We start from the raw sequence: 21,180 nt of genomic DNA on the forward strand, positions 1-21,180 counted from the left end.
CCCCATCCCCCTTCCTGTGTCTTCCCGGGAGCCCTGCTGTGTCTCCATCAGGACACATGGCTATCGGTGGAGGCCCTGGCTCTAGAAAGGTTCTGGTGACCCTCCAATCACTCGTTATAATTAAACATTTAAGAGGAGTTCCAGAACCAAATGCAACCTGGTGCAGACACCCTGGAAGACAGTATGGAGGTTCCTCGAAACATTAAAAATAAAACTACCCTATGACCCAGCAATTGCACTACTAGGTATTTATCCAAAGGACACAAAAGTGCTGATTAAAAGGGGCACATGCACCCCAATGTTTATAGCAGCACTGTCAACAATAGCCAAAGTATGGAAAGAGCACAAATGTCTGTCGACCGATGAATGGATAAAGAAGAAGTGGTATATTCGTCTAATGGAATACTACTTGGCGATCAAAAAGAATGAAATCTTGCCATTTGCAACAATGTGAATGGAACTAGAGTGTATTATGCTAAGTGAAATGAGTCAGTCCGGGAAAGACAAATACCATATGATTTCACTCATATGTGGAATTTAAGAAACAAAACAGATGAAAATAGGGGAAAGGAAGGAAAAATAAGATAAAAACAGAGAGGGAGGCAAACCATAAAGACTCTTAAGGACAGAACAAAAAGAGTAGCTGGAGGTATTTGGGTGGGAGGGTGGAGTAAATGGGTGGTGAGCATTGAGGAAGGCACTTGTTGGGAAGAGCACCGGGTGTCATATGTAAGTGATGAATCACTGGATTCTCCTCTTGGAACCAATATGACACTGTATGTTAACTAACTTGAATTAAATAAATAAATTAAAAAAAGAAGAGTCCCAGAACCATAAAGTAAGGGAAAGGGACCAAGACAGTTGTCTAGTGAGGAGTTTATGTCTTATAAAGTAAAAAATGTGAATTTCACTATGAAAAGTGTGCAAATGAAATTCCCCTTATTTTTTGTTTGCTGGCTCTATTGGTATCTAAGTAATTATTTGGTTATTAATTCATTACATTCTATAAATATTTACAGAGTGTGAAGTGTGTGTAAGATGCTGATCTATGTACAAAACAGACAAGAGTCCTCTCTCCACAGAGCTTACATTCTGACCGGACGCAGAGAGTACTAAATACCTCACCTCCATGCAATCTGTGTCTGTTAAAGGAGTGGGCAGTCCAGGAGAAGGAAGTAGAGCAGGGTGGGCAGTCAGGGAGCAGGAGGGCTTGTGGGTGGGGAGCAAGGCTCCGTGAGGTGTCAGTGTAGGCAGTGAGATGGGAACGCAGAGGTGGAGGGAGTGGGTGCCACCCTGTCTGAATCTCCATGATTCCAGAGCAGAGCGGACAGTGTGCCTGGGTGCTGAAGGAGCAGTGGAGGCAAGCGTTGGGTGGGGCAGGGTGAGTGAGTGAGGGGGAGAGAAACAGGAGTTGGGGGTCAGAGAGGGGTCATCCTTGTTGGGTTTGCAGGCCACTCTGGGGACCAGAGAGGCATTGGAGGGCTTTGATAGAGAGGAGGCATGGTTTTGTTTGCAGGTTAAAAGGGTCACACAAATGGGGCTGGGAAGGGGAGAGTCCCAGGGAGGCTGGTCACTGTCATCCCTCAGGTGAGACAGTTAGTGGCTCAGCCAAAATTAAGTAGCACAGGAGGTGGGGAGTCACTCTTTGGAGATCCAGCAGGGTTCTTTCTGCAGAAGTGTCATGTCCTGACATACCCACCAGGTCTCGGAAGACCAAGGCCTGTGAAAGGTGGTAGTGGTTTGAGTGCTTGTGTAATGGAAATAACTGTGGGCTCTAGTTTCTAATGCACATGCAATTCAGCAGAGGAGGAACACATGGGCAGAAATAATAAATTTCAGTCGGTTTTCAGTCCTGTCCTAAGAGGAGCCAAGCTGGAGCTGTGGATCTCAGAGTGTGGTCCTTGGAACGTCGGTATCAGTATTTCTGGGGACCCCTTAGAAATGCACATTGTTGGACCCACCCCAGACCTCCTGAGACAGGTGCTCCGGGGGGTGGAGCCCAGCTGTCAGCGCTTCACAAGCCTTCCTGGCGACTGTAATGCCTGTGGAAGGTTAGAAACCCTGAGAGAGTCCTTCATGGAGGGCCTGGAGCCAGGAACACAGGCTGCTGGCAGAGTCTCTTTGACATCATTTCTGGGTTTCAAAGGTGTGGTAAGACGATCTTGTCCTGACTCAGAGTAGTCACAGCTCGGTCTGTCAGGTAGGTCTGACATTCATCCCTGCCTGCCTGGGCCCCCAACTGACCGTACGTGCTCCCTGCCTCCCCATCTGTGTCTTTCCACTTTCTCACTCCTGTGTCTGTGTCCACAGAGAATTTCGTGGTGTTTGGCCCCTCGGACCCTATTGTGGCAGTGCTGGGTGGGAACATCATGCTGTCCTGTCGAGTGTCCCCAGCCATGGATGTAGAGACCATGGAGCTGCGGTGGTTCCGCTCCAAGTTCTCGGAAGTGGTGTTCATCTATGAAAACCAGCAGGAACAGAAAGAGGGCCAGCTGGAACAGTACACAGGGCGGACCTCACTGGTGAAGGACTTCCTCAGCAGGGGGGAGGCCGCTGTGCTTATCCAGAAGGTCCAGGCTTCTGACAACGGGATGTATACCTGCTTCTTCAGAAAGGGAAGTTTCTATGAAGAGGCCAATTTGGAGCTGAAGGTGGCAGGTGGGTGGTTGATCTATATTTAGTGTCCTGAGTATTGGAGATGGGAGCAACCTCAGGGATCAAGTGCATCAGCCCCTCCTTTTAGAGACGAGGGAAAGGAGGGACTTTCACTTATTCATTTATGTAATCAGAATATATAGAATCCCTACTAAGTGCCAGGTCCCCTTCTGGGCACCCGAGTACATTAGCGAATCAAATAGCGATTCCTGTCCTGCCGAGTTTATGTTAAAGGCAGTAGACAGATGGGTTATAGGGGATGTTAGACGGTGGCGAGTAGGGGCGTGGCCGGGTGGGCGTCTGGGGGTGAGCGTCCCAAGCAGGAGAACACTCACGTGGGACAGCCAGGGTGGGGGTACGGCCGGTGTGTCTGGGCAGACAAGAAAGCCATGCAGTTGGTGAGATGGGTGGATGGGAGGGTGGTGAGAAGTGATGATTCTGGTCCACGGGCAGAGAGAAGGGATTGATTGTGAGCAGTTCTTGAGGGGTACACACTTGAGCAGGTACTTGAGTGGACCCAGAAAGTGTTCCAAAGTGTCATGCTGGTTGATGGATCCCATGAGGGGCACAGAGAGCATGGTGATTGTGATTATGAAGAGTTAAACAGTTAGCCAAATAGTCCTGGGGCTGGAGTGGCCCAGGCGGGGGAACTTGGGGAGGAAACGGAGAGGGGTTTTGCGGTTAGGGGTGATGCCAGACCACAGAAGACTTTGTGTGGTGTGTTATGGAGTTTGGAGGAAGGGCCAAGGAAATTTTAAACAGAGCAGTGGAGGGAGGTGTTTGTGGGAGGAGGTTTGCTTTGAAAGCTGTAAGAGAGGGTATATGGAAGGTGAGCAAGCCTGGAGAAAGACCTGTAGTGAGTGGGTAGGGAGGGTGGCTCCCTGAGTGGACAGGAGCAGTGGGGGAGGGGACGAGAAGGCGTTCCAGTGTCAGAGAGGTTTGGAAAGTAGGCCCAACTGAGTGGGTAGATTTGGGGACACAAAGAGTTTGGGGGTTGGAGAGAAGGGACTGTAGAGACTCCCAAGGTTTTGTTTTGTTATTGCAGTTTGTTGTTTAGTAGTAGAAGTATTGATATTTTGTTTTAGTTGCTGACTGCAACTAAATATGATTGTTGTCATAACGCTGTGCAACATAGACATAGAAATATCATTTGTGCATAGAAACAACCATTTATTTACTTTTGAGCATTAATGGAGTTCAGCGTATCTGAGCTGTGTCTGACTAATTATGCTTACTCATACATCTTAAGTGTAAGGGATATGTATTTAAACACAAAGCCTCTGAATCCAGAAATCCTCTTCACAAAGGTAGTAGGGAAGGAAAACATTTTTATTATTGCATTAACATTAACCAGTAAATGATGTGTATCACAGAGAATCTACCAAAGGATTGCAAAGACAGAAATCTCACCTTTGTACATAGCCATGCAGACACCACTCATTACATACATGTTCTCTGGATAAACAGTGACTAGCCCTCAAGTAAATGGACTTGAGAGCATCATCTGTCATGGGAGGTGCACCCTAAATGTACTTGGTAATTGGGGTGACCATCTAAGTTAGGTAAGTGGCTTTGTTTCAAGGAAAAACAAATTCTCCTACCTTAAAAAAACTTTTTAAAATTCCAGTGGTTAATATAGTTTTATATTAATTCCAGGTGTGTAATATAGTGATTCAGCACTTCCTCATATTACTCAGTAGAAATTTCAACAGAAACTTGGCAGGCCAGGAGGGAGGGGTGTGATGTATTCAGAGGACTGAAAGGAAAAATCCTGCAGCGAGGCTGTCATTCAGAACAGAAGGAGAGATGAAGTGTTCCCCGACAAACAAAAGTTAAAGTAGTTTATTTATACAAATCCTCCCATTTTTATGACAGAAGGTGGTTTTACCGTTGGGTCCTGGTTCCAGTGAGGTTAGGTCCTAGCCTTCCCCAATAACTGGGAGAGATGGGTGCTGTCCACCTTGGTGTTTCCAGTTCAGAGAGAGAGCTCCCAGGCTTTTGAGAAATACATTCCTGGATCACAAAGCTGGCAAAAGGCCTATGTAGTTTTCACAAAGGACTTATATACATTTCAAAGAGGGGAGAAAGCCCCCACCATCAAATTTCCTCAAGTAAATACTGTAAGAAAAAGGATGGGAAGGGGCTCTTTCCTTATTTTCAACAGAGACAAGAGCCTCTGATTTTTAACATACTTTGTCCTGACAGTAGACCTCGGAGATTCAGTGGGCTGTTGGCGGATCTAGGACAGCTTTAGCTGGACGGACTGCCCTAGCCCAAGCATGTCCCTCCTGTGTCAGAGGCCAAGGCAATGGCACAAGTACTTTCCAACCTCTGCTAGAGTCACATTCCCTGAACTCCCAGTGGCCCAGTCAAGTCACATGATGGAACCCAGAAGCAGAGTGTGAAGTCACTAAAAATATGTGGCAGAAGCTGAGCCAGATATGAAACGGGCTGAGGGATTGGGAATATTTTCATCATCAGCCTATCACACATGGAGCCAAATATGAATCAGTTCAGGATTTGAGTTTGAAGCACCTGTGAAGAATCCTGGAAGAGCTAACCTTCAAAGATGTGGGTTTTAGGGAGGAAGCTTAGGAGGTAGGTAGGGTTTTCAAGGATGGAAATGACTTACCAAATGGCAGTGAGTGTGCAAGAAGATGCCCTGGAGAGTGTGTGAGGTGAGAAGATCATAGAAGGATAGAACCTGGGGCTAATTCCTTTTTGTGTTGCTCTGGGTGATGGACTTCCCACCATCCTGGTTGGGGAGAAGAGCCCTGGCCTCTACAGGTCCCCATGCTCTTTCCTTCTGTTCCCTGTGGCAGGATCCCTGCTCTGTTCCTTTCAGGGATCACCCCCTAGGGAGCCCCGTTCTAGGGGCAGCGCTGCACTGGAGTGGTGCAGAGGAAGGCTCTGCTGGCACCCCAGGGTTCTGGAAGGCCTCCCCATGCTCTCTAGCTTCTCTCTCGCAGGTGTGGGCTCTGCCCCTCAAGTGCGCATCACAGGGCCAGAGGAGGACGGGGTCCAAGTGGTGTGCATGACCTCAGGGTGGTTCCCGAAGCCCCAGGTACAGTGGAGAGCTGTTAATGGGGAGAAGTTCCTGTCATTCTCTGAGACTTATACCGAAGACGCGGAAGGACTATTCAGTGTGGAGGCTGCTCTGGTGGTGAGGGACAGCTCTTCCAGGAACATAACCTGCTCGGTCCTCAACCCCGTCCTGGACCAGAAGAAGACAATGGCCATTTTCATCCCAGGTCAGCACTACTTTCCCCTCCCAGCAGGACAGAGGGAGGGGCCTGGGGTTCCTGTGAGTGCTGGGCTGGGCTGTCCTGGTCTGTGTCCCTGAGGTGGTCTCTGGCTGGGCACAGAGCCCTTTTTCCCCCAGGCCTCTCCCTGGAAGTCAGCTTTCATAGTGAGCCTGATGGTGCTGATGCTCCCACTCATTGGGGCTACCTATTACACCAAGAGAGAACATACTGCAAAGAGGCAGGCGCAACAGGAATGGGAGACACTGCACAGAGACAAGGAGGAGGACCGGCGGACAAAGGACGAGGCCCTGAAGGCCAGAGGTAAGGCAGCATAGGGGCCAAGGCAGGCAAGTGCAGAAGCTGGTGCAGAGGACAAGCTGGCAGCAGGGGCTTGGCCAGGAGCAGGTGGGTGAGCAGCTCAGAAAAGACAGTTGGATGTGGAGGCTTGGTGGGTCTGGAGTTATCTTATCTTCTAGGATACAGAGAAGTCCTTTTATGGGTTCTCCAGGTGCAGTCTCTCCTTTCTTAAGGATGGGCATTCAGACTTATTTTTTTTCACTCTTTCAGATGCACTCCAAAGAGAGCTCGGTAAGTTCTGTTCTTTCCCAGAAGTTTCTGAGTCTCCTGTGTAGTAATACTCTGGTTCTTAGCTCACCTGTGTCCTGTCTTGTTTTCAGACAGCAGGAAATCCATTTACCTGGCTGGTGAGTGACTCTCCAGATGTCTTTGGGTCCTCTCTCCTTGTTTCAGGCATAGAAATATGGACCCTCCCCTGGGGCAGAAGTGGAAGGTGGAGGGAGGCTGTACCCTTCACCATAGTCTTTCCTTATCTGGGCTTTTCTTTCCCACCCGGTGCTTTGGAACCTGGGATGATGCTGGTTCCTGGAATCTGTCATGCAGTTGGGTTTATTCCGATGCTGATCTACCCACCATATTGGTACCTTTTTAGGTAGCAACTAGTTCTCATTCAAACTGGGTGCTGAGATTTAGTTAAAGAAGCTATGTAAATAACTGGGATTATTAAGTTTAGGAGCGTGACCCCTTCATATAACACCATCCAAGGAGAGTCTTTCCTCTTCAGTTCCTGAAGGTGCTGGTCAGAAAATGATGGTTGGAGGACTGGGCAGACCACGGGGGGAATGTGGTGGGGTGAGCGGCCAATGATTGGCCGCTTTAACTTCAGAGCTCACCTAACATCCCTGTCTTCATTCATGTCCCTTTTTGTATTATTTCCCAAATATCTCTTTTCTGGGAAACATTGGCTGTAATAATGATTTCTGTTTACAATTATGGAATAGTTTATATTTTATTGCCTAAAATATTTTCATACAAGCAAAACTGAACAGAGATCGAATAAAAATGTATGAGGTAATTTTTAAGGCACAGGATACTAAATGGCTTGGCAAAAGGTCACACAGCAGCAGCAGGCTGGGGTGAAACTCAGCCTGACCTGGGACCCAGGGAATTTCCCACAATATCATGTTGTCTGACCACGGCGGCAGGATATCTCCTCTGCAGCCTCCCCACTCTGTTGGGAGTGGCACCTGTTGCACAGAGAGGAGGCAAGGCCAATAGATTGCTGCCACGCAACCTTGTTCTGGCTCCTGTCTCACCAGGATGTGTCCCTTTTCAGGCTGGAAGAAGGCGCAGTTATATGCAGGTAAGTGACTCAATTTTCTGTGGCTTTACCCCTCCAGCGTCAACTCTTCCCCTTTCTCTATCAGTGGACCCACATCTCACTGGATGTATGTCTTTCCTGCTTTGAACTTCTGTCCCTTCCTTCCTTGAAACTTCTCCGTTACCTCCTGACAGGGCAAAATTTCTCTGATGCTGAATCCCAAGTTCTCCTCACCCATGGTTTATAGTTGTCTTCAAGTTCACCTCTGCCAAGTTGTATGGTCTTCACCATGGCTTAGAGTTAACCTTCAAGTTCAGTTCCTTAAATTCTTTAGAAATAAATGGAGGCCTCAGTATTTTTGATTTCTCCAATTCCTTCTCAAGAAAACCTAGTTTTCAGGATAGATGTGTGGCTAGGGATTCTTGGAAAAGCATAATATGATAGTGCAATCTGGGTCTATAGCCTTCTTTTCACCTCTTTTTGGTGTTAAGTTTTATGGGTTGGCTTTCATGGGAAGGCTGTAGCATGATGTGTGTGTGTGTGTGTGTGTGTGTGTGTGTGTGTGTGTGTAACAGAAAGAAATGCATCAGTTGAATGTTTCCAAAATAGTTCTCCCCTAACTCTTACATCAGTGTATTTCAGAAGATTAGATGTTGACACTGATATGTACGGTCTCCTCAAATCTGATTTGTTGTTACATTTGTGAAATGTGTTTTTTCTTGTAGACTGGCGGAAAGAGAAGTTCCAGGCCTGTGAGTTACTTCAAGTTCTTCCTGGGTACTCCTACTGCTGCCCCATGGCTTCTGCTGTCTCCTTCAGCTTGCTGTGGGGATACAGATGCTGGAACCATCAGTGGTGGTGGGGTGAGGTGGGGCAGTGAAAGTCACATAGCTGAGATTAGTGGATGTGACTGACATTGGATTCTAAATATATAGCCTTCAGTCTTGAGTCCATTCTGGTCCTCAAGTGCCCTGTGACATATCTAACCCTCAGATCAGTCTGATGCTTACTTCTCCTGCTTGGAGGGCTGTGTACTTGAGTCACAAGACTCTCCTCTCAGGAGGCTTAGCTCTCCCCACATGCAACTAGGTGTCTGGGGGCTGGAGGTGGTGGTGGTTGTGTGCCCTTGTTATGGGGCAGGGGAAGGTCTTGCATGATTGGCAACTCTCTCTGCAGTGTCTGTCACTCTGGATCCAGAGTCTGCACACCCTTCCCTTGCTGTCTCTGGTGGAAAGACTAGTGTGACCCTGAAGGACACGAGTGAGGACCCAGCAGAACCCTGTAGCATTGTGGGCCAGGAGGCCATCACATCAGGGTGCTCTTATTGGGAGGTGGAGATCAGGAATGGAAACAGAAGCAATTGGAATCTGGGGGTTTGTAGGGGAGATGCAGAGAGACAGGGCTGGTACAGAGAGGGCCCAGAAAAGGGGTTCTGGGTTGTGGGGAAATATGAACATAATTTCTGTGCCCTTGTCCTCCCTAATGATCAGGTAATCTGTGAGGAAATTCCCCAGAGGGTGGGGGTTTTCATAGACCTCGAAGAAGGGGATGTCTCCTTCTATAACATGACTAAGAACTCTCACCTTTTCTCCTTCTCTCTACCTTCCTCCTCGGGAACTCTGTTTCCATACTTCATGGTTAAGTCAGGAGATGTGTCCCTGACCATCTGCTCTGTGGTGGGTGGGCCTGCAGAGACCCCTGAGCCCCTTAACAATCCTCCTTCTTCTTTGGAGGAGTCTGTGAGCCTCTCAGGGGAGGGGTTCAGCTCAGGCTCTGCTGTTGATGTTGCTCTCCCAGGGGCCGACTCTCCATTACTCCCCTGCAGCCCTGAGGCCATGTCTCCATAGGACGCCAACACTGTCCCAGACTCGTTATGGTGGCTCTTCCTGGAGCTTCACATTTCTTGGGACAAAAGCCTTTGAGGTTAGTCCTGGATGACCTGGTGTCTTGCCCTCTTGTTCTGGATGCAGACTCTGAGGTATAGTTATCAGAACAGTCAGTTCATGGAGCAGCTGGGTGGCTCAGTATGTTAAGTGTGTGACTTTAGCTCAGGTCATGATCTCGTGGTTTGTGGGTTCAAGCCCCATATCGGGCTCTGTGCTGACAGCTCAGAGCCTGGAGCCTGCTTTGAATTCTGTGTCTCTCTCTTTGCCCCTCCCCTGCTTGTGCTCTGTCACTCTCTGTTTCTCAAAATAAGTAAAAATGTTTATTTTTTAAACATTTATTAAAAAAAAAAAAAAAAAAGAAAACCAAGTCCAATGGTAAAGGTAGATAGAGAACCACAGCAAGGAAACCGGACTCTCCAGGATTCAGACCTTCAAAAATGAAGGCGTGTAGACTCCAAGGGGAGAGAACTCAGACTTGCTGTGGTTCCCAGAGATGAGAAGACACAGAACTGGAAGTGGAAGAAGGAAGTCACAGATACCAGTTCCTGCCTGTGACCAATAACAGAAAAAGGACTTTAATAGCTTTGCGTATTTTCCCTTTCTTGTCATGTAAACATTTATAATCTGTTTTCTTTCTCTCTTCTTACCCTTGTGATTTTATTCAAGTTGTCAGTGATTGTATTTAAAATATAACCTCTAGGTACCAAAATAGTCACAGGGATTGTGGCTGAACTTGAATATACCAGTATTGGATTCAATGACTGGGATTGCCTGTCCCATTTTGGGGAAAGAGTGAAAACTTCTTCACTTGTAAGTGCAGCTTTGTAGATGGGTGAAAATGTGTAGTTGTTTTGTTGTTATGTAGAAATTCCAATGTGGGTAAAATGGTGTGTACGGAAGCTGAGTAACTAAAGGTATGGACTGTGCCCATTATCAATTTATTGCCTGTGGATTAAAATCTACCCTGTGTTTGTCTTACTTGGTTGATACTGGAACAGGATCTCATAAAAATTTCTTTTTTGCCTTTGTAGAAAGGCTTTTTTTTTTTTTTTTGCCATAAAGTGTCTTTTTTCTTTCTTCCGCACTCTTAGCCTTTGTCGGTACAGTGCACCAGATGGGGTACCACAAGACATAGCAGAGGAAAAAGCTTTCTTCTTGTTCTGTTGTTTTTTTCCTTAATCTTACAGTGCTACTGCCAGTGGCCATGAGAATACTAGCTTCTCTCACCTTTTGGTGAGCAAGTATGGCATTGCAGCGGGCTGCATTCCAGAGGGCTGCTTCCCAGGGAATCCTGCCTCTTCCGTTGTGGGAGGTTTCCTGACCAGCAGGCCATTCCAGAGGGCTGCTTCCCAGGGAATCCTGCCTCTTCCGTTGTGGGAGGTTTCCTGACCAGCAGGCGTGGCCTTGGCATGTTGGGGGACTTCTTGCCTTTCCTGGGAACCCCAGTCCCCCCTTCTCCTATAAACATAACGTCAGTCTCTTCCTGTCCCAGATGTCCTCCTTCTTTGGGTCCTCTACCTCAGCCTTAGAGGTAGTGTCTGCTTCCTGTATCGCCTATTTCCAGTTTCCTTAGAGCTTTCTTTTACTTCTTTCATAGTTAAACACATTTTGCTAGTTAATAATTCCTTATATAACTGCTGTGCTTTCTGCCTCCTGATTGGACAGACAGCAACATTTAAATTGAATTGTATCTTGGGTTGAGGGCACTGTGCTGCTCACAGTAGGTGAGAAAGGGTAGTGGAAGAATGTTCAAATGTATTATAATGGTTCGAACCAACAATAAAAGTCATAAATATACTCTTTGGTATCTTTGTATATATTTTCAGTACCCTATATGTTAGTATATTATCTCACACGTTCATCTACCTCTTCGATCTAGCTTGTGTCTTTATGACACTAGATTTCTGTTGGATGGGCTATGGGCATATTTCCTTTGAAGTGGAGAGAAGAGGAAGGTATGAATGTGATCTGAATTATCCACACAATTAAGAGGAATCTTTTGAATCAAGTGGACAAACTGTCCTGGTATTTCCAGAAAGAATGCTAAAATCATCACTATTGAGAGGAGTGAGGTCAGCATCATGGCAGTATGAGTCCTTCAATTTGTTTTTCCCCGTCTGTTTACAACTAGTAGGACATCCAAAATCCAGCAAAGGGTCCCCTGTGCAACATAGCCAGATGCCTAAGAGACCCATCCGTGTATAGATTGGACCCCAGGGAGACCAGAGCCTGGGCAGTAGTGGTGAGGCCTGATACCCTGACTTCTACAGGGGTGGCAATGCCTGTGGCCCCACTGGCAGACGGGTTGGGGGTGGAAAGGCTGCCTGGCCCTGTGGGCTGCAGTTGGAGAATCCCATAGCTGTTATTCCTCAGAACAGGGTCCTTTGAGGCAAGGCATCTGTGACTGGGTGGGAGTGGTGGGGGTAAGGAAAAGGCAAGGGAAAGAGGCAGACAAGAAGAAACACTTCATGCATTGTCTGCCCTGGGAGTTCAGCAAGAGAACACCCAGGACCACCAGGACTCATGAACTTGAGGATGTCCCTACTGGACCTTGGGCACACCCAAAGCCCAAGGGCTTAGTACATACTACCCCTACTTGGTTGTCAGCCTCCCACTTTTTTTTTTCTTTGACCTGGTCTAAACAGCTACCAAGTCAGCTCTGGTAAGAGAACCCCAAACCTTGTGCTATTCCGCCACCTGCTGTAATACAAAAGAAAGGCCTCTAACTGTCCACTTGTGAACTTAGAATTAAGGTTAACAAGTCTTTACCTACATGCAAAAGGTGTTGGCTACTTCAAATGCTCTGGCAGAGGAAAATGTCATGAAAAATCATGGTGACATGGTTTCACTAAGGAAAATGACAATTCTCTGAAAACCAAACCGAAAGTTACAGAAGATTGTTATCTGAATACTAGACAATTCACAATAACTTTCATGAAGAAATTCAAGATGATACAAGAAAATTAGGCAGGTCAGTGAACTCAGAAATAAAATTAATGAGTTGAAAGAGTACCTAATCAAAGAGACTAAATTTCTAAAAAAAGAACTAAACAGGAATTCTTGAGCTGAAGAACTCAGGAAATTAGATGAAGAATGCATTAGAAAGCTTTGGAAATAGAGCAGATCAGATAAAAGAGAGTATACGTGATCTTCAAGATGGAATCTAGAAATGATTCAGAAGGAAATGGAGAGAACTAAGATTTTTTTTTTTTTGGCACCCTAACAGGGACTTGAAAAGATTTTTTTTTTTTAAGTGAAAAATCCTTGGATGCCTGGCTGGCTTACTTGGCAGAACATTCGACTCTCTGGGTTATGAGTTCAAGCTCCAGGTTGGGTGTAAAGATTACTTAAAAAAAAAAAGCTTAAAAATTGTGAAGAACCCTGCAAGCCACCAGTCTCCATTAGGAGAGCCAACATAAGAATAATGGGTACACCAGAAGGAGGAGAGAAGGAGAGGGGGCAGAGTGTTTATCAAAAAAATATTAGCTGAGAACTTCCCAACGCTGGAAAAAGAACTAGGCAAACAATTATGTGAAGCTAATGTTCAAGACACATTACAATGAAACTGTCAAAAGTCAATGATAAAGTAAGAATCTTGAAGGCAGCCAGGAAAAAAGAAAGTAACCTACAAAGGAGCCCTTTAGCCAGACCATCAAGCAGATTTCTCAACAGAAACTCTGCAGACCAAGAGAGAGAGGAATAATGTTTTCGTAGTATGTGATTCATGAAAAATGAAAATTGCCAGTGAAGAATACTGTATCCAGAGGGTTCTCTTTCAGATATGAAGGAGAAATACAGTCTTTACCAGATGAAGAAAAGCTGAAGGAGTTCCCTAGTCCTAGACCTGCCTTACAAGAAATGTTGAAAGGAGTTTGTTTTTTAAAGTTATTGATTGATTGAGAGAGAGAGAGAGAGAGAGAGAGAGAGAAAGAGAAGCAGAGAAAGAGAGAAAGAGAGAAAGAGAGAGAGGGAGAGAGAAAACCCTAAGCAGTTTCCGCACATGAGCCCAGCATGAGCCCAACATGGAGCTCAATTCCACGTACTGGGAGATCATGACCTGAGCTGAAACCAAGAGTCAGACAATTAATAATAATCAACTGAGCCACCCAGGTGCCCTAAAAGGAACTTTTATACTAAAATGAAAAGACGAAGGTACAGAGACCTCTGAGTAAGTTGATGGGCAGACTCAGAAATTGGAAGTTTATTTAAAATTTTTAATGTTTATTTTTGAGAGAGAGAGAAGAGAGGAGACAGAGAGAGAGAGAGGGAGACAGACAGAGAGAGAGAGAGAGAGAGAGAGAGAAATATGCAAAGAGAGGGAGACAGAGAATCTGAAGCAGCACAGAATCCGAGCTGTCAGCACAGAGCCTGATGCAGGACTTGAACTCATGAACCATGAGATCATTACCTGAGTCGAAGTCAGAGGCTTGACTGACTGAGCCAATCACACTCCCTCTGAATCTCTATTTTAGAATAGAGTATTAGTCACTTCATGATAACTGCATAATGGTTAAAGTTATTAAAAAATAACTATAGCTACTACAACTTGGTAACAAACCCACAATATAAAAAGAGAATTTTTGACTGCAAAAACACAAAAGGGAAAGAGGAAAATGATGGGAGCTGTGTAGGCAAATGAAGATAAGTTTCTATCAGTGGGAAAAGCACCATTTTATTTACAAGGAAAAGCACCATTATATAAACCTCATGGTAAGCCAAAACATCTAGAGCAGAGACAACATTAAAAAGGGGAAACTGAGGAAACCGTCATGGAAAACCACCAGTTTACAAAGGTAGACAGAAACACAAGGAAAAATAAATAACAGAGATACAAGACAACCAGAAAATAAAACATAAAATGGCAATAGTAAAGTTCTTATGTATCAATAACCATCAGTTAATCATCAACAATTAAAAGGCACAGCATGCCTGGATAAATTAATAACACAGACCCAAGTATATGTGGCCTTCAGAAGACTCATTTCAGCTCTGACGATACAGAGAGGTTCAAAGTGAAGGAGTGGGGGATGATATCCCAAGCAAATGCTAACAAAAACGGTAGGTGTAGCCTTACTAACCAGACAAGATAGACTTCACATCAAAATTAATGACAAAATGCAAAAACCGTTATTATATACTAATAACTGGGTCAATTCATTAAGAAGATATAACAGCTAGCGGGGCCTGGGTGGCTCAGTCAGTTGAGCAGCTGACTTCAGCTCAGGTCATGGTCTCACGGATTGTGAGTTCGAGCCTAGTGTCAAGCTGTGTGCTGACAGCTCAGAGCCTGGAATCTGCTTCAGATTCTGTGCCTCCCTCTCTCTGGGCCCCTGCCTTGCTTGCACTCTCTCTCTCTCCAAAATAAATGAAATTAAAAAATTAAAAAAAATAAAAGAAGATATAAAGCCATAAATATATATATGCTCCCAACACCTACATATTGAAATATATTAATACAGATGGATCTTAAGGCAGAGATAAATAATCCAGTAATAGTAGGGGACTTAAATACACCACTATCAGCAATGGACACATGATCCAGACAGTAAGTCAACAAGGAAACACTGGATTTAAATCACACTTTAGAACAAATGACACACATTTACAGAACATTCCACCCAACAGCAGAGGAATACTCATACTTCCCACAGGCATAGGGAACATTCTCCAGGATCGTCATATGACGGAACACAGAAATCTTAGCAAATTTAAGAAGATTGAAATCATATCAGCCAGCTTCTCTGATCACGTTGGTATGAACGGAGAAACGAGCAAGAGGAAAGCGATAGACCTAAAACTATGTGGAGAATAAACAGCACAATTCTACACAACTGAGTTTGGACCTATGGTTTCTGGACCTGTTTTGAAGGCATAAGCAGAATTATAGTTGTTTTAGTTGAATTTTTAACTTAGCTCATGTTTTGTTTTGCTCCCTCCTTAATTATGTTTTATGCATCTCTCAACCTCATGTATGATCAATCATAAGCTTTGCTGTTTTTTTTTTACCCTTTCTCCCTGTTTATCTACTTATTATAGAAACATAAGGGGGATCGGACAGAAACATCTGTCTTGAAATCATCTGACGTAACTAATCATTCCAAGTCCTGAGTGGTGTTTCCGTTACTGGAACAATCCATAGTTCCAGAATGTTTCAAGGCTCACGGTCTCAGAGTCTCCGCAATTACTCCCCCTCCTCTCACGTACTCACCTCCTTCTCCAAACATATATATGCTGTCCCTGGACTCAACAGGGCAAGGCAGCTTTGGGAATGACTTATGCCTCAAAACCAGTGTCTCAGATGTTGGCTTACTGTGCATTGGGTGCCCCACAAGTCTGAGTTTGGTCAGACCCAATAGGTCAAAGGGAATCAAAAGGGAACTCACTGATTATCTCAAACAAGTGAAAATGAAAACACAGCATATTACACGTGGGTTGCAGCAAAAGCAGTTCTGAGAGGACATTTGCTAGCAATAAAGGCATATATAAAGAAATTAGAAAGATCTCAATTAAAGATTCTAACTTTAAATCTCAAGGAACTAGAAAGAGAGGATCAAACTAAGCCCAAAGTCAACAACAGGAAGGAAATAATAAAAATCGGAGTAGAAAAAAAAAATCGGAGTAGAAGTAAATGAAATAGAGACCAGAAAAACAATACAAAGGATCAATGAGACAAAAACCTTGTTCTCAAAAAAGATAAACAGAAATTGGCAAATCTTTAGCTAGTCCAAGAAAAAAAAGGAGACTCAAATAAAATCAGAAATAAAAGAGAGCCATTACCACTGAGTACAGACATACATAGATTCATAAGGGACCATGAACACTTCTATACCAGGAGGTCACATAAGGAGAAGAAATGAGTATATTCCTAGAAACACACTGACCGAGACTGAATTAGGAAGAAGTAGAAAATCTGCACAGACCATTCTGTGGTTCTGGAGTCGCTACTGGAGGCCAAGGGGCATTAAGTCCGGCCTGGGGGGCAGACTGAGACACCAGAGAGCCTGGGGTTGGGGAACGAGTTGAGGCCTTACGGGTTCAAAGTTGCAACGGGCATACAGGACTTCTCTGCCCGGTGATAACCAGACTGGCTGTGAGCTGGCTGAGCTCCAGAGCTGCCTCCACTCACCTCTGGACCGATCTCTGAGCACTGGGCGCCACAGGCTGGTGGAACACGGCCTCTAGCCCTGCCACTATTGCTCTCCTACAGTCCTGCCTACTTGTCTCAATCCCTGGAGTCCAGCTGGCAGAGGACAGTGTCCTGGGACAATTTTCCTGCAGAGAAGGGGCTGTTGTTTCAACTACCATCTGCACTGAACGGGACAACTGCCAACTGTGCCCTTCGCAGCGGTGTGAGGAACCCCAGCCCTCAGGACACGTATCCAGCCCCTGCCCCTCCCAGCGTCCTGCCCAGCCACTGTGGAGCTTCTCTGAATGATGCAGTGGGCGCCAAAGAGCCTGCTATTGAGGAGAACTTGCTAGATGACAAACAGTGCTGACGCCCCGGGATGCTAGGAAGCTCTCCTCACCCCTCCCCAACCTCAGTCCTGTGAAGTCTCTGGAATTGCCATCTTTCCGTCTCCTGGCCAGCCTGCCAGGGTGACTGTCCTCCCACCTGCCATGAACAAGGGAGGCTCCCTACCTGATCTCACCACGTGCACTTTCCCCTGCGCCCTGAGGAGACAGCCTATCTCAGCCTGAGTGGGAGCAACAATACTTCCGATTTGACCCACATCGTAATCCACCTCTGCATGGAGGGGGGCAGTGCCTGGGCCTGGGCTCGGGCTGCGATGAGCCAGGACTTTAGGTCCGTCTCAGCTCCCCATTCTGCAGTACTCCCTGAGCACCCCCAACCTCTAGGCTTCCCTGAGCAGATGCCAGCCCCAGCTCTGGGGCTCCCACAGCAACCCTTTCTGCCTCCTCCCTGGGCCACCCTCACTCAGTGTCCCAGCTCTCTTCCTATGATTCCTCCTCCTCCACTTCATCTCCTGTGCTGGGTGCTCCCTTACCCAGCTTCTACCCTTGGGACACCCCCCCCTGCCATCACTATGTGCCCCTGAGTCCCCTGGGTTTATCTGAGGGCCCAGCTGATGCCAGAAGGTCCCCAAAGCAGCTGTCCAGTTTTTGCCAACAATGCCACCCACCTGTTCTCCATCACGCAGAGTGTTCCCCTGGATACCAGCAAACTGCCAAGGACCGGCTGCTTCCATGCCCATGTCCCCAAGCTTGGTTCTGCTCACCCAGCCACTGACCCCAAAGCCTCTCAGCAGCCAGGGCTGCCCTCTCAGGCCTTCTCAATGCAGCCCTCAGGTGGGCCGCCCCTGGGTGGGCCGCCGCACTCTGGGCTCTGTACCCACCCAGTTGCACGGGCAGGGGCAACAGTCTTACCACCGGCCAATGAGTGACTTCTGCCTGGGGATCCTATCCCCATACTCAGCATGCTGTTTGATGACTGCAGCTCAGACTTGCTCTCTTCCTGGCATGCACATGCTCTGTCCCAGCAGCTGGAGCAGTTCAGCAAGGAAAACCTACCAGCCAGCTTGGCACTGGATCCCGCAGGTTTTCTGAAGGACCTGGGGAGTGGCCTCCAGGACCCCCATGCCCTCAACCACCAGAACTCCAGCCACTGTTTTCACCATGATTCAGGACCAATATCCTCCTCCCAGGAGAGTCCTCTCCAGGTTTCTTTAAAGAGATTGTGGCAGCCCTGGCCAGAGCGGCCGGCACTAAGGTTCATCAGCGGCCCTGGGACGGGGGGTTGGGGCTGCACAAGGAACCTCTGGGCCTGTAAGGGCTCCACATGCTGAGCGACCCCTGTGTCCTGATGCCCTATCCTACTGTGGAGGAGTCATTCCTCAGAGAGGCCAAAGTGAGCATCCTCATCAGCATCTCTCTTCCTGGCCTGGACCCATCATTGTTCATTTCCTCCCTTCCCCCTGACAAGTAGAGATTCCACTCAGCCCCCAGATCCTCTTAATAATATGAAGGAGGAATCCCAAGAAGGAGAAAGAAGAAGGGGCATGTCCACAGGGCCCCTGCATTCTGCACAAGGGGTTGGCCTAAACCACTGTAACTCAAGAGACAGAGTCAGTAATGAAAAATCTCCCAACAGACAACCTCAGAGTCAGGGGTGCCTGGGTGGCTCAGTTGGTTAAGTGTCCAACTTTGGCTCGTGGTTGGTGAGTTTGAGCCCTGCATCAGGCTTATCAGGCTTGCTGCTTTCAGTGAACAGCCCATTTTGGATCTTCTGTCCCCCTCCCTTCTGTCCCTCCCCTCCTCCCCCACTCACCCACATTTGAGCTGTCGCTGTCTCTCTCTCTCAAAAGTAAATAAACATTAAAAAAAAAAAAAAGAGGAGAGACAGGTCAACATGGTGGAGAAGTAGGAGGACCCGAAGTTCCTTCAGTCTTCAAACACAGCAGTATTGAGGCCAGAAAACCTGGAATCCCAGGAATCCGGGCTAGAGAGAGTGACAGAAATCTCCAGAGGTAAGAACAACTTGATAGGCCATAGATGTGTGATTGCAAACTGGGAGAGAAAAAATGGGTGGTGTAGGCACAGAGGGGAGAGATCCTCTTCTATGGAGAGAAAAAAGGAAGAGAAAGAGAGGTTATGTAAGATTGTATTTGGACAAGAGAAAACCCATCAAATCGGGAACAAAAAAAATGGATAAAGAACCAATTTATAACTGCAGGGTTTTTTTCTGCCCTGTTAGAGTGCCTGGGGAAGAGGGGAGCCAGCCCCAGGCTCTGTAGTTAGCTCCCAGGTGTCGAGGGAGTAATCCTCGCTCTTGAGTGCTGTGGGAAGAGAGCAAATAGTCATTCCAAAGACAAAACATCTGCAGTCCCCCCTGCTCCCCCATGCCAGCCAGAGGCCCAGTGGATTGGCACTTGCTGAACCAGCTGTGGGTGTGTATGGGGAGTGGGATCCTTTAAGACATCGGGGTTTGAATCCTAGCCAAACACCTGGGAGGCACAGGAGACTGTGGGGACAAAACCAGCCCAGGTGGCACTGTGAAAGCACCTGAACAGAGTGGTTTGGAACACCTGATCCAAAGTGGAGAGAGTGGGGTGTTGCCATTTTTCTCCCCATCACCAACAAACTGGGGTTTCAGGGAACAGACAATGGGCCCACAGTGGAAGCAGGATCGCCTACATCAAACTGCCCCCCTCTGTGCCTGGTAACTGCGTGTCTAGAAGCAAGATTGACCCTGATGGAACCAGATGGTCCCTCCTCCAGACCAAGGCATCCACCCATTCCAAGGCACAGTCAGATATCAGTCCAGTGGTTTTGCATTCTCTGTTTTGATTCTTGGTCAATTCTTATTTTATGTCTATAAATGTGTGTGTATATATATATATATATGTGTGTGTGTGTGTGTGTGTGTGTGTGTGTGTGTGTATATATATATATATATATATATATATATATATATATATATATACACTTCTTCCTTTTCTTCCTCTTATTTCTTCCCTTCTCTAGGCTGGTTATTCTGGTCGTTGATTTGTTTAAGCAGACACTTTTACTGTATTCTTTTTACACCTTTTCTGTGTCTCCTTCTTATTTATTTTCCTCTCTCTCTCTCTCTGGACTAAGCCATATAGTTTCTCTGAATCTCTGCCTGGTCTACTTTTTTCTTCTTCTTTTCCTTTCATCAGTCTTGACATTTCTCTCTTTGTATGGGATAAGACCTCTTCTACCACCACCCCCCTTAAAAATTTTTTTTTCCATGTATCCTTCAATGAACAAATCAAAGCACACTTGGTAGAAGGTCCAAACCACCACTACGAGAAGGGAGATAAAGCAACCAGAGTCACAACAACAGAGAGCATGAAACAGATTCCAAAAACACCTCCTGAAGGGCCAGGCCCTGGAAAGCACATGATCACTTTTTAATATAGTAGTGCTCACAGGTGCAAGATTTGTAACAAGCTACTAAAACACATAAGCTATGAAAACACATAGCTAATATGATAAAATGGAAGAATTCTTCTCAAAAGAAACTCCAGGAAGAAATGACAGCTAGAGTTCCTGAAAACAGATATAAATAATATAACTGAGCAAGAATTTAGAATAATAGTCATAAGATTAATAGGGCTTGCAAAAAGCATAGACGACAGCAGAGAATCTGTTACGGCAAAGATCAAGGAACTATGCAATAGTCACGATGAATTAAGAAATGCTGTAAATGAGGTGCAAAATAAACTAGAGATGGCGACAGCAAGGATTGAGGAGGCAGAAGGGAGATTAAGTGAAATAGAAGATAAACTATGAAAAAAGAGGAAGCTGAGAGAAAGAGAGATTAAAAATTTCTGGATGACTAGAGGAGAATTAGAGAACTAAGTGGTTCAATAAAACATAACAATATCCCTATCATAGGAGTTCCAGAAGAAGAAGAAGAGAGAGAGAAAGGGTAGAAGGTTTACTTGAACAAATTATAGCGGAGATTTTACCTAATCTGGGGAAGGAAATGGAGATCCAAATCCAGGAGGTACAAAACACTTCTTTCGGACAGGGCAGAAATAGATCTGCTCCATGGCATATCATAGTGAAATTGGCAAAATTCAGAGATAAAGAGAGAATTCTGAAAGCAGGTAGGGACAAATGGGCCTTAACCTACAAGGGCAGACACATAAGGGTAGTAGCAGACGAGTCCACTGAAACTTGGCTGGCCAGAAGGGAGTGGAAGGAAATATTAAATGTGCTGAATAGGAAAAATATGCAGCCAAGAATCCAGCAAGATTGTCATTCAGAATAGAAGGAGAGAGATGAAGGC

General features: G+C 46.1%; 1 protein-coding gene, 1 long non-coding RNA gene and 1 pseudogene across 4 annotated transcripts in view; all 3 read left to right on the forward strand.

Moving 5' to 3' along the window:
• LOC115295718 (butyrophilin-like protein 1) overlaps positions 1-9,596 on the forward strand; it is a 58,064-nt gene extending 48,468 nt beyond the window's left edge. For all 3 annotated transcript variants that reach the window (XM_029943878.1, XM_029943879.1, XM_029943880.1), the window contains 8 exons: positions 2,311-2,658; positions 5,625-5,906; positions 6,021-6,221; positions 6,468-6,488; positions 6,578-6,604; positions 7,534-7,560; positions 8,244-8,270; positions 8,695-9,596. In XM_029943878.1, the coding sequence (XP_029799738.1) occupies positions 2,311-2,658; positions 5,625-5,906; positions 6,021-6,221; positions 6,468-6,488; positions 6,578-6,604; positions 7,534-7,560; positions 8,244-8,270; positions 8,695-9,365 (1,604 nt within the window). In that variant the 3' untranslated portion in view covers positions 9,366-9,596. The remainder of the gene's footprint in view (positions 1-2,310; positions 2,659-5,624; positions 5,907-6,020; positions 6,222-6,467; positions 6,489-6,577; positions 6,605-7,533; positions 7,561-8,243; positions 8,271-8,694) is intronic.
• Positions 9,597-9,721: 125 nt separating this feature from the next.
• On the forward strand, positions 9,722-11,201 carry LOC115296503. Its single transcript, XR_003910902.1, has 2 exons — positions 9,722-10,716; positions 10,785-11,201. It is a non-coding gene; the product is annotated as an uncharacterized LOC115296503 (long non-coding RNA).
• A 2,225-nt stretch (positions 11,202-13,426) lies between these two features.
• LOC115295206 lies at positions 13,427-18,348 on the forward strand (annotated as a pseudogene).
• The last annotated feature ends 2,832 nt before the right edge of the window (positions 18,349-21,180 follow it).

Source organism: Suricata suricatta, chromosome 7 (assembly GCF_006229205.1).
Source record: "Suricata suricatta isolate VVHF042 chromosome 7, meerkat_22Aug2017_6uvM2_HiC, whole genome shotgun sequence".
NCBI lineage: Eukaryota > Metazoa > Chordata > Mammalia > Carnivora > Herpestidae > Suricata > Suricata suricatta.